Source organism: Engystomops pustulosus, chromosome 7, assembly GCF_040894005.1.
Source record: "Engystomops pustulosus chromosome 7, aEngPut4.maternal, whole genome shotgun sequence".
Lineage (NCBI taxonomy): Eukaryota > Metazoa > Chordata > Amphibia > Anura > Leptodactylidae > Engystomops > Engystomops pustulosus.
This window is the reverse complement of record NC_092417.1, coordinates 147240182-147255262: the sequence shown is the minus strand read 5'-3', so window position 1 is coordinate 147255262 and position 15081 is coordinate 147240182. Positions and strand designations below refer to the sequence as shown.

At 46.1% G+C, this 15081-nt stretch overlaps 1 protein-coding gene across 1 annotated transcript in view; it reads right to left on the bottom strand.

Moving 5' to 3' along the window:
- Positions 1 to 15081, bottom strand: part of LOC140070241 (mucin-6) — a 69404-nt gene that overhangs the window by 10376 nt on the left and 43947 nt on the right. Inside the window, exon 34 of the mRNA XM_072116595.1 lies at positions 503 to 14245. Within this exon, the coding sequence (XP_071972696.1) occupies positions 503 to 14245 (13743 nt within the window). The remainder of the gene's footprint in view (positions 1 to 502; positions 14246 to 15081) is intronic.

Genomic DNA, 15081 nt, shown 5'->3' with positions numbered 1-15081 from the left:
ATCTGCGACCCTTAGTGAATAAGCGCTATACAGTTTACTCTATCTGTTTTGCACGATTTATAATGTGATCACTAGGATTCCCAGAAAAAAAGAAGCCACATCCTATTGGCAAACATTATGTCAATGAAAAATGGTAAATGTTACCTCTATCTATGTCAGAATATTTTTACTTGTTGACTAAATTTTTTAAAAATAGGACAATAGGTTAGACCATTGATTAGTGGTGGGACAATGCTCCCTGCAGAACATAGAAACATAAGGGCTGCAAGCTTGCTACCATTTACATGAAGTAACACAAAACTATACTGTATGTGGCTGTGTTTTAGATACAAAAATATAAAAAGAATATGTAAATTATTAGGATTAATGTCAAATTTGACACAAGTGTCAGAATGGCGTTCTGTACCTATAAAAAAAACCTTAAGGTGGTAAACCAATATTAAGAAATTAACTGCATAACATAATACAAATATTTTCACTAACAAAATACTTGAAAACTCACCTAAATGTTCAGTTGAAGATGAGTGTTCATGGGGGACAGAAACTGGTTGTGAGAATGTTGATGATAATGGAGTTTGAATATGTGGTGTTTCTGAAACAGGCGGTGAGGTTGATAGAGTTTGTATTGTTTCATTAAAGTGTGGAGTTATAGTTGTATGAGTGGTAGGTGTTGATGGTGACGGAAGAGTGGTAGTTGATGTTGTTGATGGGGTGTGAGTAGTAACAGTGCTAGGAGTTTGGGTTGTTGGTGTAGGAGATGGGGAAGGGGAGGGTGAAGTTAAAGTAGTATGAGTTGTAGGTGTTGATGGTGACAGAAGAGTGGTAGTTGATGTTGTTGATGGGGTGTGAGTAGAAACTGTGCTAGGAGTTTGGGTTGTTGGTGTAGGAGATGGGGAAGGCGAGGGTGAAGATACAGTAGGATGAGTGGTAGGTGATGTTGATGGGGTGTGAGTAGAAACAGTGCTAGGAGTTTGTGTTGTTGGTGTAGGAGATGGGGAGGGTGAGGGTGAAGTTACAGTAGTATGAGTTGTAGGTGTTGATGGTGATGGAAGAGTGGTAGTTGATGTTGTTGATGGGGTGTGAGTAGTAACAGTGCTAGGAGTTTGGGTTGTTGGTGTAGGAGATGGGGAAGGCGAGGGTGAAGATACAGTAGTATGAGTGGTAGGTGATGTTGATGGGGTGGGAGTAGAAACAGTGCTAGGAGTTTGTGTTGTTGGTGTAGGAGATGGGGAGGGTGAGGGTGAAGTTACAGTAGTATGAGTTGTAGGTGTTGATGGTGATGGAAGAGTGGTAGTTGATGTTGTTGATGGGGTGTGAGTAGTAAAAGTGCTAGGAGTTTGGGTTGTTGGTGTAGGAGATGGGGAAGGTGAGGGTGAAGTTACAGTAGTATGAGTTGTAGGTGTTGATGGTGATGGAAGAGTGGTAGTTGATGTTGTTGATGTGGTGCGAGTAGTAACAGTGCTAGGAGTTTGGGTTGTTGGTGTAGGAGATGGGGAAGGCGAGGGTGAAGTTACAGTAGTATGAGTTGTAGGTGTTGATGGTGATGGAAGAGTGGTAGTTGATGTTGTTGATGGGGTGTGAGTAGTAACAGTGCTAGGAGTTTGGGTTGTTGGTGTAGGAGATGGGGAAGGCGAGGGTGAAGTTACAGTAGTAAGAGTTGTAGGTGTTGATGGTGACGGAAGAGTGGTAGTTGATGTTGTTGATGTGGTGTGAGTAGTAACAGTGCTTGGAGTTTGGGTTGTTGGTGTAGGAGATGGGGAAGGCGAGGGTGAAGTTACAGTAGTATGAGTTGTAGGTGTTGATGGTGACGGAAGAGTGGTAGTTGATGTTGTTGATGGGGTGTGAGTAGTAACAGTGCTAGGAGTTTGGGTTGTTGGTGTAGGAGATGGGGAAGGCGAGGGTGAAGTTACAGTAGTATGACTTGTAGGGGTTGATGGTGATGGAAGAGTGGTAGTTGATGTTGTTGATGAAGTGTGAGTAGAAACAGTGCTAGGAGTTTGGGTTGTTGGTGTAGGAGATGGGGATGGGGAGGGTGAAGTTACAGTAGTATGAGTTGTAGGTGTTGATGGTGACGGAAGAGTGGTAGTTGATGTTGTTGATGGGGTGTGAGTAGAAACTGTGCTAGGAGTTTGGGTTGTTGGTGTAGGAGATGGGGAAGGCGAGGGTGAAGTTACAGTAGTATGAGTGGTAGGTGATGTTGATGGGGTGTGAGTAGTAACAGTGCTAGGAGTTTGTGTTGTTGGTGTAGGAGATGGGGTGGGTGAGGGTGAAGTTACAGTAGTATGAGTTGTAGGTGTTGATGGTGATGGAAGAGTGGTAGTTGATGTTGTTGATGGGGTGTGAGTAGTAACAGTGCTAGGAGTTTGGGTTGTTGGTGTAGGAGATGGGGATGGGGAGGGTGAAGTTACAGTAGTATGAGTTGTAGGTGTTGATGGTGACGGAAGAGTGGTAGTTGATGTTGTTGATGGGGTGTGAGTAGAAACTGTGCTAGGAGTTTGGGTTGTTGGTGTAGGAGATGGGGAAGGCGAGGGTGAAGTTACAGTAGTATGAGTGGTAGGTGATGTTGATGGGGTGTGAGTAGTAACAGTGCTAGGAGTTTGTGTTGTTGGTGTAGGAGATGGGGTGGGTGAGGGTGAAGTTACAGTAGTATGAGTTGTAGGTGTTGATGGTGATGGAAGAGTGGTAGTTGATGTTGTTGATGGGGTGTGAGTAGTAACAGTGCTAGGAGTTTGGGTTGTTGGTGTAGGAGATGGGGAAGGTGAGGGTGAAGTTACAGTAGTATGAGTTGTAGGTGTTGATGGTGATGGAATAGTGGTAGTTGATGTTGTTGATGTGGTGTGAGTAGTAACAGTGCTAGGAGTTTGGGTTGTTGGTGTAGGAGATGGGGAAGGCGAGGGTGAAGTTACAGTAGTATGAGTTGTAGGTGTTGATGGTGATGGAAGAGTGGTAGTTGATGTTGTTGATGGGGTGTGAGTAGTAACAGTGCTAGGAGTTTGGGTTGTTGGTGTAGGAGATGGGGAAGGCGAGGGTGAAGTTACAGTAGTAAGAGTTGTAGGTGTTGATGGTGATGGAAGAGTGGTAGTTGATGTTGTTGATGAAGTGTGAGTAGAAACAGTGCTAGGAGTTTGGGTTGTTGGTGTAGGAGATGGGGATGGGGAGGGTGAAGTTACAGTAGTATGAGTTGTAGGTGTTGATGGTGACGGAAGAGTGGTAGTTGATGTTGTTGATGGGGTGTGAGTAGTAACAGTGCTAGGAGTTTGGGTTGTTGGTGTAGGAGACGGGGAAGGCGAGGGTGAAGTTACAGTAGTATGAGTTGTAGGCGTTGATGGTGACGGAAGAGTGGTAGCTGATGTTGCTGAAGTGGTGTGAGTAGTAACAGTGCTAGGAGTTTGGGTTGTTGGTGTAGGAGATGGGGAAGGCGAGGGTGAAGTTACAGTAGTAAGAGTTGTAGGTGTTGATGGTGACGGAAGAGTGGTAGTTGATGTTGTTGATGTGGTGTGAGTAGTAACAGTGCTAAGAGTTTGGGTTGTTGGTGTAGGAGATGGGGAAGCCGAGGGTGAAGTTACAGTAGTATGAGTTGTAGGTGTTGATGGTGACGGAAGAGTGGTAGTTGATGTTGTTGATGGGGTGTGAGTAGAAACAGTGCTAGGAGTTTGGGTTGTTGGTGTAGGAGATGGGGAGGGTGAGGGTGAAGTTACAGTAGTATGAGTTGTAGGTGTTGATGGTGATGGAAGAGTGGTAGTTGATGTTGTTGATGGGGTGTGAGTAGAAACAGTGCTAGGAGTTTGGGTTGTTGGTGTAGGAGATGGGGATGGGGAGGGTGAAGTTACAGTAGTAGGAGTTGTAGGTGTTGATGGTGATGGAAGTGTGGTAGTTGATGCTGTTGATGGGGTGTGAGTAGTAACAGTGCTAGGAGTTTGGCTTGTTGGTGTAGGAGATGGGGAAGGCGAGGGTGAAGTTACAGTAGTATGAGTTGTAGGTGTTGATGGTGATGGAAGAGTGGTAGTTGATGCTGTTGATGTGGTGTGAGTAGTAACAGTGTTAGGAGTTTGGGTTGTTGGTGTAGGAGATGGGGAAGGTGAGGGTGAAGTTACAGTAGTATGACTTGTAGGTGTCGATGGTGACGGAAGAGTGGTAGTTGATGTTGTTGATGGGGTGTGAGTAGTAACAGTGCTAGGAGTTTGGGTTGTTGGTGTAGGAGATGGGGAAGGCGAGGGTGAAGTTACAGTAGTATGAGTTGTAGGTGTTGATGGTGACGGAAGAGTGGTAGTTGATGTTGATGTGGTGTGAGTAGTAACAGTGCTAGGAGTTTGGGTTGTTGGTGTAGGAGATGGGGAAGGCGAGGGTGAAGTTACAGTAGTATGAGTTGTAGGTGTTGATGGTGATGGAAGAGTGGTAGTTGATGTTGTTGATGGGGTGTGAGTAGTAACGGTGCTAGGAGTTTGGGTTGCTGGTGTAGGAGATGGGGAAGGCGAGGGTGAAGTTACAGTAGTATAAGTTGTAGGTGTTGATGGTGACGGAAGAGTGGTAGTTGATGTTGTTGATGGGGTGTGAGTAGTAACAGTGCTAGGAGTTTGGGTTGTTGGTGTAGGAGATGGGGAAGGCGAGGGTGAAGTTACAGTAGTATGAGTTGTAGGTGTTGATGGTGATGGAAGAGTGGTAGTTGATGTTGTTGATGGAGTGTGAGTAGTAACGGTGCTAGGAGTTTGGGTTGTTGGTGTAGGAGATGGGGAAGGCGAGGGTGAAGTTACTGTAGTATGAGTTGTAGGTGTTGATGGTGACGGAAGAGTGGTAGTTGATGTTGTTGATGGGGTGTGAGTAGTAACAGTGCTAGGAGTTTGAGTTGTTGGTGTAGGAGATGGGGAAGGCGAAGGTCCAGTTACAGTAGTATGAGTTGTAGGTGTTGATGGTGACGGAAGAGTGGTAGTTGATGTTGCTGATGTGGTGTGAGTAGTAACAGTACTAGGAGTTTGGGTTGTTGGTGTAGGAGATGGGGAAGACGAGGGCGAAGTTAAAGTAGTATGAGTTGTAGGTGTTGATGGTGACGGAAGAGTGGTAGTTGATGTTGCTGATGTGGTGTGAGTAGTAACAGTACTAGGAGTTTGGGTTGTTGGTGTAGGAGATGGGGAAGGCGAGGGTGAAGTTACAGTAGTATGAGTTGTAGGTGTTGATGGTGATGGAAGAGTGGTAGTTGATGTTGTTGATGTGGTGTGAGTAGTAACAGTGCTAGGAGTTTGGGTTGTTGGTGTAGGAGATGGGGAAGGCGAGGGTGAAGTTACAGTAGTATGAGTTGTAGGTTTAGATGGTGATGGAAGAGTGGTAGTTGATGTTGTTGATGGGGTGTGAGTAGTAACAGTGCTAGGAGTTTGGGTTGTTGGTGTAGGAGATGGGGAAGGGGAGGGTGAAGTTACAGTAGTATGAGTTGTAGGTGTTGATGGTGACGGAAGAGTGGTAGTTGATGTTGCTGATGTGGTGTGAGTAGTAACAGTGCTAGGAGTTTGGGTTGTTGGTGTAGGAGATGGGGAAGGCGAGGGTGAAGTTACAGTAGTATGAGTTGTAGGTGTTGATGGTGACGGAAGAGTGGTAGTTGATGTAGTTGATGGGGTGTGAGTAGTAACAGTGCTAGGAGTTTGGGTTGTTGGTGTAGGAGATGGGGAAGGGAAGGGCGAAGTTACAGTAGTATGACTTGTAGGTGTCGAAGGTGACGGAAGAGTGGTAGTTGATGTTGTTGATGGGGTGTGAGTAGTAACAGTGCTAGGAGTTTGGGTTGTTGGTGTAGGAGATGGGGAAGGTGAGGGTGAAGTCACAGTAGTATGAGTTGTAGGTGTTGATGGTGACGGAAGAGTGGTAGTTGATGTTGCTGATGTGGTGTGAGTAGTAACAGTGCTTGGAGTTTGGGTTGTTGGTGTAGGAGATGGGGAAGGCGAGGGTGAAGTTACAGTAGTATGAGTTGTAGGTGTTGATGGTGACGGAAGAGTGGTAGTTGATGTTGTTGATGTGGTGTGAGTAGTAACAGTGCTAGGAGTTTGGCTTGTTGGTGTAGGAGATGGGGAAGGCGAGGGTGAAGTTACAGTAGTATAAGTTGTAGGTGTTGATGGTGACGGAAGAGTGGTAGTTGATGTTGTTGATGTGGTGTGAGTAGTAACAGTGCTTGGAGTTTGGGTTGTTGGTGTGGGAGATGGGGAAGGTGAGGGTGAAGTTACAGTAGTATGAGTTGTAGGTGTAGATGGTGATGGAAGAGTGGTAGTTGATGTTGTTGATGTGGTGTGAGTAGTAACAGTGCTAGGAGTTTGGGTTGTTGGTGTAGGAGATGGGGAAGGTGAGGGTGAAGTTACAGTAGTATGAGTTGTAGGTGTTGATGGTGACGGAAGAGTGGTAGTTGATGTTGCTGATGTGGTGTGAGTAGTAACAGTGCTTGGAGTTTGGCTTGTTGGTGTGGGAGATGGGGAAGGCGAGGATGAAGTTACAGTAGTATGAGTTGTAGGTGTTGATGGTGACGGAAGAGTGGTAGTTGATGTTGTTGATGTGGTGTGAGTAGTAACAGTGCTAGGAGTTTGGCTTGTTGGTGTAGGAGATGGGGAAGGCGAGGGTGAAGTTACAGTAGTATGAGTTGTAGGTGTAGATGGTGATGGAAGAGTGGTAGTTGATGTTGTTGATGGGGTGTGAGTAGTAACAGTGCTAGGAGTTTGGGTTGTTGGTGTAGGAGATGGGGAAGGCGAGGGTGAAGTTACAGTAGTATAAGTTGTAGGTGTTGATGGTGACGGAAGAGTGGTAGTTGATGTTGCTGATGTGGTGTGAGTAGTAACAGTGCTAGTAGTTTGGGTTGTTGGTGTAGGAGATGGGGAAGGCGAGGGTGAAGTTACAGTAGTATGAGTTGTAGGTGTTGATGGTGACGGAAGAGTGGTAGTTGATGTAGTTGATGGGGTGTGAGTAGTAACAGTGCTAGGAGTTTGGGTTGTTGGTGTAGGAGATGGGGAAGGGGAGGGCGAAGTTACAGTACTATGAGTTGTAGGTGTTGATGGTGACGGAAGAGTGGTAGTTGATGTTGCTGATGTGGTGTGAGTAGTAACAGTGCTAGGAGTTTGGCTTGTTGGTGTAGGAGATGGGGAAGGCGAGGGTGAAGTTACAGTAGTATGAGTTGTAGGTGTAGATGGTGATGGAAGAGTGGTAGTTGATGTTGTTGATGGGGTGTGAGTAGTAACAGTGCTAGGAGTTTGGGTTGTTGGTTTAGGAGAAGGGGAGGGTGAAGTTACGGAAGTATGAGTTGTAGGTGTTGATGGTGACGGAAGAGTGGTAGTTGATGTTGCTGATGTGGTGTGAGTAGTAACAGTGCTAGGAGTTTGGGTTGTTGGTGTAGGAGATGGGGAAGGCGAGGGTGAAGTTACAGTAGTATGAGTTGTAGGTGTTGATGGTGACGGAAGAGTGGTAGTTGATGTTGTTGATGTGGTGTGAGTAGTAACAGTGCTAGGAGTTTGGGTAGTTGGTGTAGGAGATGGGGAAGGCGAGGGTGAAGTTACAGTAGTATGACTTGTAGGTGTCGATGGTGACGGAAGAGTGGTAGTTGATGTTGTTGATGTGGTGTGAGTAGTAACAGTGCTAGGAGTTTTGCTTGTTGGTGTAGGAGATGGGGAAGGTGAGGGTGAAGTTACAGTAGTATGAGTTGTAGGTGTAGATGGTGATGGAAGAGTGGTAGTTGATGTTGTTGATGGGGTGTGAGTAGTAACAGTGCTAGGAGTTTGGGTTGTTGGTGTAGGAGATGGGGAAGGCGAGGGTGAAGTTACAGTAGTATGAGTTGTAGGTGTTGATGGTGACGGAAGAGTGGTAGTTGATGAAGTTGATGTGGTGTGAGTAGTAACAGTGCTAGGAGTTTGGGTTGTTGGTGTAGGAGATGGGGAAGGGGAGGGCGAAGTTACAGTAGTATGAGTTGTAGGTGTTGATGGTGACGGAAGAGTGGTAGTTGATGTTGCTGATGGGGTGTGAGTAGTAACAGTGCTAGGAGTTTGGGTTGTTGGTTTAGGAGAAGGGGAAGGGGAGGGTGAAGTTACGGAAGTATGAGTTGTAGGTGTTGATGGTGACGGAAGAGTGGTAGTTGATGTTGCTGATGTGGTGTGAGTAGTAACAGTGCTAGGAGTTTGGGTTGTTGGTGTAGGAGATGGGGAAGGCGAGGGTGAAGTTACAGTAGTATGAGTTGTAGGTGTAGATGGTGATGGAAGAGTGGTAGTTGATGTTGTTGATGGGGTGTGAGTAGTAACAGTGCTAGGAGTTTGGGTTGTTGGTGTAGGAGATGGGGAAGGGGAGGGTGAAGTCACAGTAGTATGAGTTGTAGGTGTTGATGGTGACGGAAGAGTGGTAGTTGATGTTGTTGATGTGGTGTGAGTAGTAACAGTGCTAGGAGATTGGCTTGTTGGTGTAGGAGATGGGGAAGGCGAGGGTGAAGTTACAGTAGTATGAGTTGTAGGTGTTGATGGTGATGGAAGAGTGGTAGTTGATGTTGTTGATGTGGTGTGAGTAGTAACAGTGTTAGGAGTTTGGGTTGTTGGTGTAGGAGATGGGGAAGGCGAGGGTGAAGTTACAGTAGTATGAGTTGTAAGTGTTGATGGTGACGGAAGAGTGGTAGTTGATGTTGTTGATGTGGTGTGAGTAGTAACAGTGCTTGGAGTTTGGGTTGTTGGTGTGGGAGATGGGGAAGGCGAGGGTGAAGTTACAGTAGTATGAGTTGTAGGTGTTGATGGTGACGGAAGAGTGGTAGTTGATGTTGTTGATGTGGTGTGAGTAGTAACAGTGCTAGGAGTTTGGCTTGTTGGTGTAGGAGATGGGGAAGGCGAGGGTGATGTTACAGTAGTATGAGTTGTAGGTGTAGATGGTGATGGAAGAGTGGTTGTTGATGTTGTTGATGTGGTGTGAGTAGTAACAGTGCTAGGAGTTTGGGTTGTTGGTGTAGGAGATGGGGAAGGTGAGGGTGAAGTTACAGTAGTATGAGTTGTAGGTGTTGATGGTGATGGAAGAGTGGTAGTTGATGTTGCTGATGTGGTGTGAGAAGTAACAGTGCTTGGAGTTTGGGTTGTTGGTGTGGGAGATGGGGAAGGCGAGGCTGAAGTTACAGTAGTATGAGTTGTAGGTGTTGATGGTGACGGAAGAGTGGTAGTTGATGTTGTTGATGTGGTGTGAGTAGTAACAGTGCTAGGAGTTTGGCTTGTTGGTGTAGGAGATGGGGAAGGCGAGGGTGAAGTTACAGTAGTATGAGTTGTAGGTGTAGATGGTGATGGAAGAGTGGTAGTTGATGTTGTTGATGGGGTGTGAGTAGTAACAGTGCTAGGAGTTTGGGTTGTTGGTGTAGGAGATGGGGAAGGCGAGGGTGAAGTTACAGTAGTATAAGTTGTAGGTGTTGATGGTGACGGAAGAGTGGTAGTTGATGTTGCTGATGTGGTGTGAGTAGTAACAGTGCTAGGAGTTTGGGTTGTTGGTGTAGGAGATGGGGAAGGCGAGGGTGAAGTTACAGTAGTATGAGTTGTAGGTGTTGATGGTGACGGAAGAGTGGTAGTTGATGTAGTTGATGGGGTGTGAGTAGTAACAGTGCTAGGAGTTTGGGTTGTTGGTGTAGGAGATGGGGAAGGGGAGGGCGAAGTTACAGTAGTATGAGTTGTAGGTGTTGATGGTGACGGAAGAGTGGTAGTTGATGTTGCTGATGTGGTGTGAGTAGTAACAGTGCTAGGAGTTTGGCTTGTTGGTGTAGGAGATGGGGAAGGCGAGGGTGAAGTTACAGTAGTATGAGTTGTAGGTGTAGATGGTGATGGAAGAGTGGTAGTTGATGTTGTTGATGGGGTGTGAGTAGTAACAGTGCTAGGAGTTTGGGTTGTTGGTTTAGGAGAAGGGGAGGGTGAAGTTACAGAAGTATGAGTTGTAGGTGTTGATGGTGAAGAAAGAGTGGTAGTTGATGTTGCTGATGTGGTGTGAGTAGTAACAGTGCTAGGAGTTTGGGTTGTTGGTGTAGGAGATGGGGAAGGCGAGGGTGAAGTTACAGTAGTATGAGTTGTAGGTGTTGATGGTGACGGAAGAGTGGTAGTTGATGTTGTTGATGTGGTGTGAGTAGTAACAGTGCTAGGAGTTTGGGTAGTTGGTGTAGGAGATGGGGAGGACGAGGGTGAAGTTACAGTAGTATGAGTTGTAGGTGTTGATGGTGACGGAAGAGTGGTAGTTGATGTTGTTGATGTGGTGTGAGTAGTAACAGTGCTAGGAGTTTGGCTTGTTGGTGTAGGAGATGGGGAAGGCGAGGGTGAAGTTACAGTAGTATGAGTTGTAGGTGTAGATGGTGAAGGAAGAGTGGTAGTTGATGTTGTTGATGGGGTGTGAGTAGTAACAGTGCTAGGAGTTTGGGTTGTTGGTGTAGGAGATGGGGAAGGCGAGGGTGAAGTTACAGTAGTATGAGTTGTAGGTGTTGATGGTGACGGAAGAGTGGTAGTTGATGTAGTTGATGGGGTGTGAGTAGTAACAGTGCTAGGAGTTTGGGTTGTTGGTGTAGGAGATGGGGAAGGGGAGGGCGAAGTTACAGTAGTATGAGTTGTAGGTGTTGATGGTGACGGAAGAGTGGTAGTTGATGTTGCTGATGTGGTGTGAGTAGTAACAGTGCTAGGAGTTTGGGTTGTTGGTGTAGGAGATGGGGAAGGCGAGGGTGAAGGTACAGTAGTATGAGTTGTAGGTGTTGATGGTGACGGAAGAGTGGTAGTTGATGTTGTTGATGGGGTGTGAGTAGTAACAGTGCTAGGAGTTTGGCTTGTTGGTGTAGGAGATGGGGAAGGCGAGGGTGAAGTTACAGTAGTATGAGTTGTAGGTGTAGATGGTGATGGAAGAGTGGTAGTTGATGTTGTTGATGGGGTGTGAATAGTAACAGTGCTAGGAGTTTGGGTTGTTGGTTTAGGAGAAGGGGAAGGGGAGGGTGAAGTTACGGAAGTATAAGTTGTAGTTGTTGATGGTGACGGAAGAGTGGTAGTTGATGTTGCTGATGTGGTGTGAGTAGTAACAGTGCTAGGAGTTTGGGTTGTTGGTGTAGGAGATGGGGAAGGCGAGGGTGAAGTTACAGTAGTATGAGTTGTAGGTGTTGATGGTGACGGAAGAGTGGTAGTTGATGTTGCTGATGTGGTGTGAGTAGTAACAGTGCTAGGAGTTTGGGTTGTTGGTGTAGGAGATGGGGAAGGCGAGGGTGAAGGTACAGTAGTATGAGTTGTAGGTGTTGATGGTGACGGAAGAGTGGTAGTTGATGTTGTTGATGGGGTGTGAGTAGTAACAGTGCTAGGAGTTTGGCTTGTTGGTGTAGGAGATGGGGAAGGCGAGGGTGAAGTTACAGTAGTATGAGTTGTAGGTGTAGATGGTGATGGAAGAGTGGTAGTTGATGTTGTTGATGGGGTGTGAATAGTAACAGTGCTAGGAGTTTGGGTTGTTGGTTTAGGAGAAGGGGAAGGGGAGGGTGAAGTTACGGAAGTATAAGTTGTAGTTGTTGATGGTGACGGAAGAGTGGTAGTTGATGTTGCTGATGTGGTGTGAGTAGTAACAGTGCTAGGAGTTTGGGTTGTTGGTGTAGGAGATGGGGAAGGGGAGGGTGAAGTTACAGTAGTATGAGTTGTAGGTGTTGATGGTGACGGAAGAGTGGTAGTTGATGTTGCTGATGTGGTGTGAGTAGTAACAGTGCTAGGAGTTTGGGTTGTTGGTGTAGGAGATGGGGAAGGCGAGGGTGAAGTTACAGTAGTATGAGTTGTAGGTGTTGATGGTGACGGAAGAGTGGTAGTTGATGTAGTTGATGGGGTGTGAGTAGTAACAGTGCTAGGAGTTTGGGTTGTTGGTGTAGGAGATGGGGAAGGCGAGGGTGAAGTTACAGTAGTATGAGTTGTAGGTGTTGATGGTGACGGAAGAGTGGTAGTTGATGTAGTTGATGGGGTGTGAGTAGTAACAGTGCTAGGAGTTTGGGTTGTTGGTGTAGGAGATGGGGAAGGTGAGGGTGAAGGTACAGTAGTATGAGTTGTAGGTGTTGATGGTGACGGAAGAGTGGTAGTTGATGTTGTTGATGGGGTGTGAGTAGTAACAGTGCTAGGAGTTTGGCTTGTTGGTGTAGGAGATGGGGAAGGCGAGGGTGAAGTTACAGTAGTATGAGTTGTAGGTGTAGATGGTGATGGAAGAGCGGTAGTTGATGTTGTTGATGGGGTGTGAGTAGTAACAGTGCCAGGAGTTTGGGTTGTTGGTTTAGGAGAAGGGGAAGGGAAGGGTGAAGTTACGGAAGTATGAGTTGTAGGTGTTGATGGTGACGGAAGAGTGGTAGTTGATGTTGCTGATGTGGTGTGAGTAGTAACAGTGCTAGGAGTTTGGGTTGTTGGTGTAGGAGATGGGGAGGGCGAGGGTGAAGTTACAGTAGTATGAGTTGTAGGAGTAGATGGTGATGGAAGAGTGGAAGTTGATGTTGTTGATGGGGTGTGAGTAGTAACAGTGCTAGGAGTTTGGGTTGTTGGTTTAGGAGAAGGGGAAGGGGAGGGTGAAGTTAAGGAAGTATGAGTTGTAGGTGTTGATGGTGACGGAAGAGTGGTAGTTGATGTTGCTGATGTGGTGTGAGTAGTAACAGTGCTAGGAGTTTGGGTTGTTGGTGTAGGAGATGGGGAAGGGGAGGGCGAAGTTACAGTAGTATAAGTTGTAGGTGTTGATGGTGACGGAAGAGTGGTAGTTGATGTTGCTGATGTGGTGTGAGTAGTAACAGTGCTAGGAGTTTGGGTTGTTGGTGTAGGAGATGGGGAAGGGGAGGGCGAAGTTACAGTAGTATGAGTTGTAGGTGTTGATGGTGACGGAAGAGTGGTAGTTGATGTTGCATATGTGGTGTGAGTAGTAACAGTGCTAGGAGTTTGGGTTGTCGGTGTAGGAGATGGGGAAGGGGAGGGTGAAGTTACAGTAGTATGAGTTGTAGGTGTTGATGGTGACGGAAGAGTGGTAGTTGATGTTGATGGGGTGTGAGTAGTAACAGTGCTAGGAGTTTGGGTTGTTGTTGTAGGAGATGGGGAAGGCGAGGGTGATGTTACAGTAGTATGGGTTGTAGCTGTTGATGGTGACGGAAGAGTGGTAGTTGATTTTGTTGATGGGGTATGGGTAGTAACAGTGCTAGGAGTTTGGGTTGTAGGTGTAGGAGATGGGGAAGGGGAGGGTGAAGTTACAGTAGTATGAGTGGTAGGTGATGGTGGCGGGAGAGTGGTAGTTGATGTTGTTGATGGGGTGTGAGTAGTAACAGTGCTAGGAGTTTGGGTTGTTGGTGTACGAGATGGGGTAGGAGAGGGTGAAGTTACAGTAGTATGAGTTGTAGGTGTTGATGGTCGTGGAACAGTGGTAGTTGATGTTGTTGATGTGGTGTGAGTAGTAACAGTGCTAGGAGTTTGTGTTGTTGGTGTACGAGATGGGGTAGGAGAGGGTGAAGTTACAGTAGTATGAGTTGTAGGTGTTGATGGTCGTGGAACAGTGGTAGTTGATGTTGTTGATGGGGTTTGAGTAGTAACAGTACTAGTTGTACTAGGAGTGTGGGTTGTTGGTGTAGGAGATGGGGACGGGGAGTGTGAAGTTGATGGGGTGTTGGTAGTAAATGTACTCATTGTACTAGGAGTTTGGGTTGTTGGAGTTGGAGATGGGGAAGGCGAGGGTGATGTTACAGTAGTATGGGTTGTAGCTGTTGATGGTGACGGAAGAGTGGTAGTTGATTTTGTTGATGGGGTATGAGTAGTAACAGTGCTAGGAGTTTGGGTTGTAGGTGTAGGAGATGGGGAAGGGGAGGGTGAAGTTACAGTAGCATGAGTGGTAGGTGATGGTGGCGGGAGAGTGGTAGTTGATGTTGTTGATGGGGTGTGAGTAGTAACAGTGCTAGGAGTTTGGGTTGTTGGTGTACGAGATGGGGTAGGAGAGGGTGAAGTTACAGTAGTATGAGTTGTAGGTGTTGATGGTCGTGGAACAGTGGTAGTTGATGTTGTTGATGGGGTTTGAGTAGTAACAGTACTAGTTGTACTAGGAGTGTGGGTTGTTGGTGTAGGAGATGGGGACGGGGAGTGTGAAGTTGATGGGGTGTTGGTAGTAAATGTACTCATTGTACTAGGAGTTTGGGTTGTTGGAGTTGGAGATGGGGAAGGGGAATGTGGAATTACAGTAGTATGAGTTGAAGTGGGATGTGTGGATGAGGTCTGAGTAGTCAAAGAGGTTGCAGTCGAAGTGTCAGTTGACTTTTCCTGTGTTGCTAAAATGAAAGAAGATTATTTTGAAATAAGAACATTTACATATCTGTAATTTGTCTCTTAAAATTGCCTTTAGCAGAGGCTTACCATGTATTCTGTGTGTTTGGAGCCACATACTTTCATTGTGCTTACCTTGTGTTATATTTGTTATAGATGTGTACAAAGTTAGTCCTTCTATTTCCTTTCAAAATTTCTGTTTGGATAAACATTTTAATTGAGTGTTCTTTACTCAAACTTTCCTTTGTCATGGCTGCACATGATGCGGTTCTATAGCTTTTTGAAATGTATTGGAAGAAACGCATCAAAAAACGTGTACGTCTTAGTAGGAACGGGTGTTTTACATTGTTAATCCCTATAATTAATTATTCATGTTAAAAAAGAAAACACACCTTGTTACTTAAATAAATAATTAACATATGCGTCTGGTGATGCTTTTTGCTTTTTTGTGTTAGCCCTAGGTTTCAAAACCCAGTGCATATATATTTCCGTACATACTCGAGTATAAGCTGAGATTTCCAGCACATTTTTTGTGTTTGAAAAGCCCCACCCAACTCAAACTTGGGTATATAAAATAAGTTAGTACTTACCCTTCCGCACTGACGCCTAGCATCCTCTTCTCCCCACAGCACCTCTTCAGGTTCCCGGCTGGGCCAGCAGATGCATGTCTATGCGATTGCATAGACGTGCATCTACCAGCCCACCTGGGAACCTGAAGAGATGCTGCGGGGAGAAATGGACTTCGGGGGTCACCGCAGGAGGGTGAGTACTATGTTTATTTTTTTTAACAGGGCTCTCTGCTAGACATTTTATTAATGGAGGCACTCTGCTGGACATTACT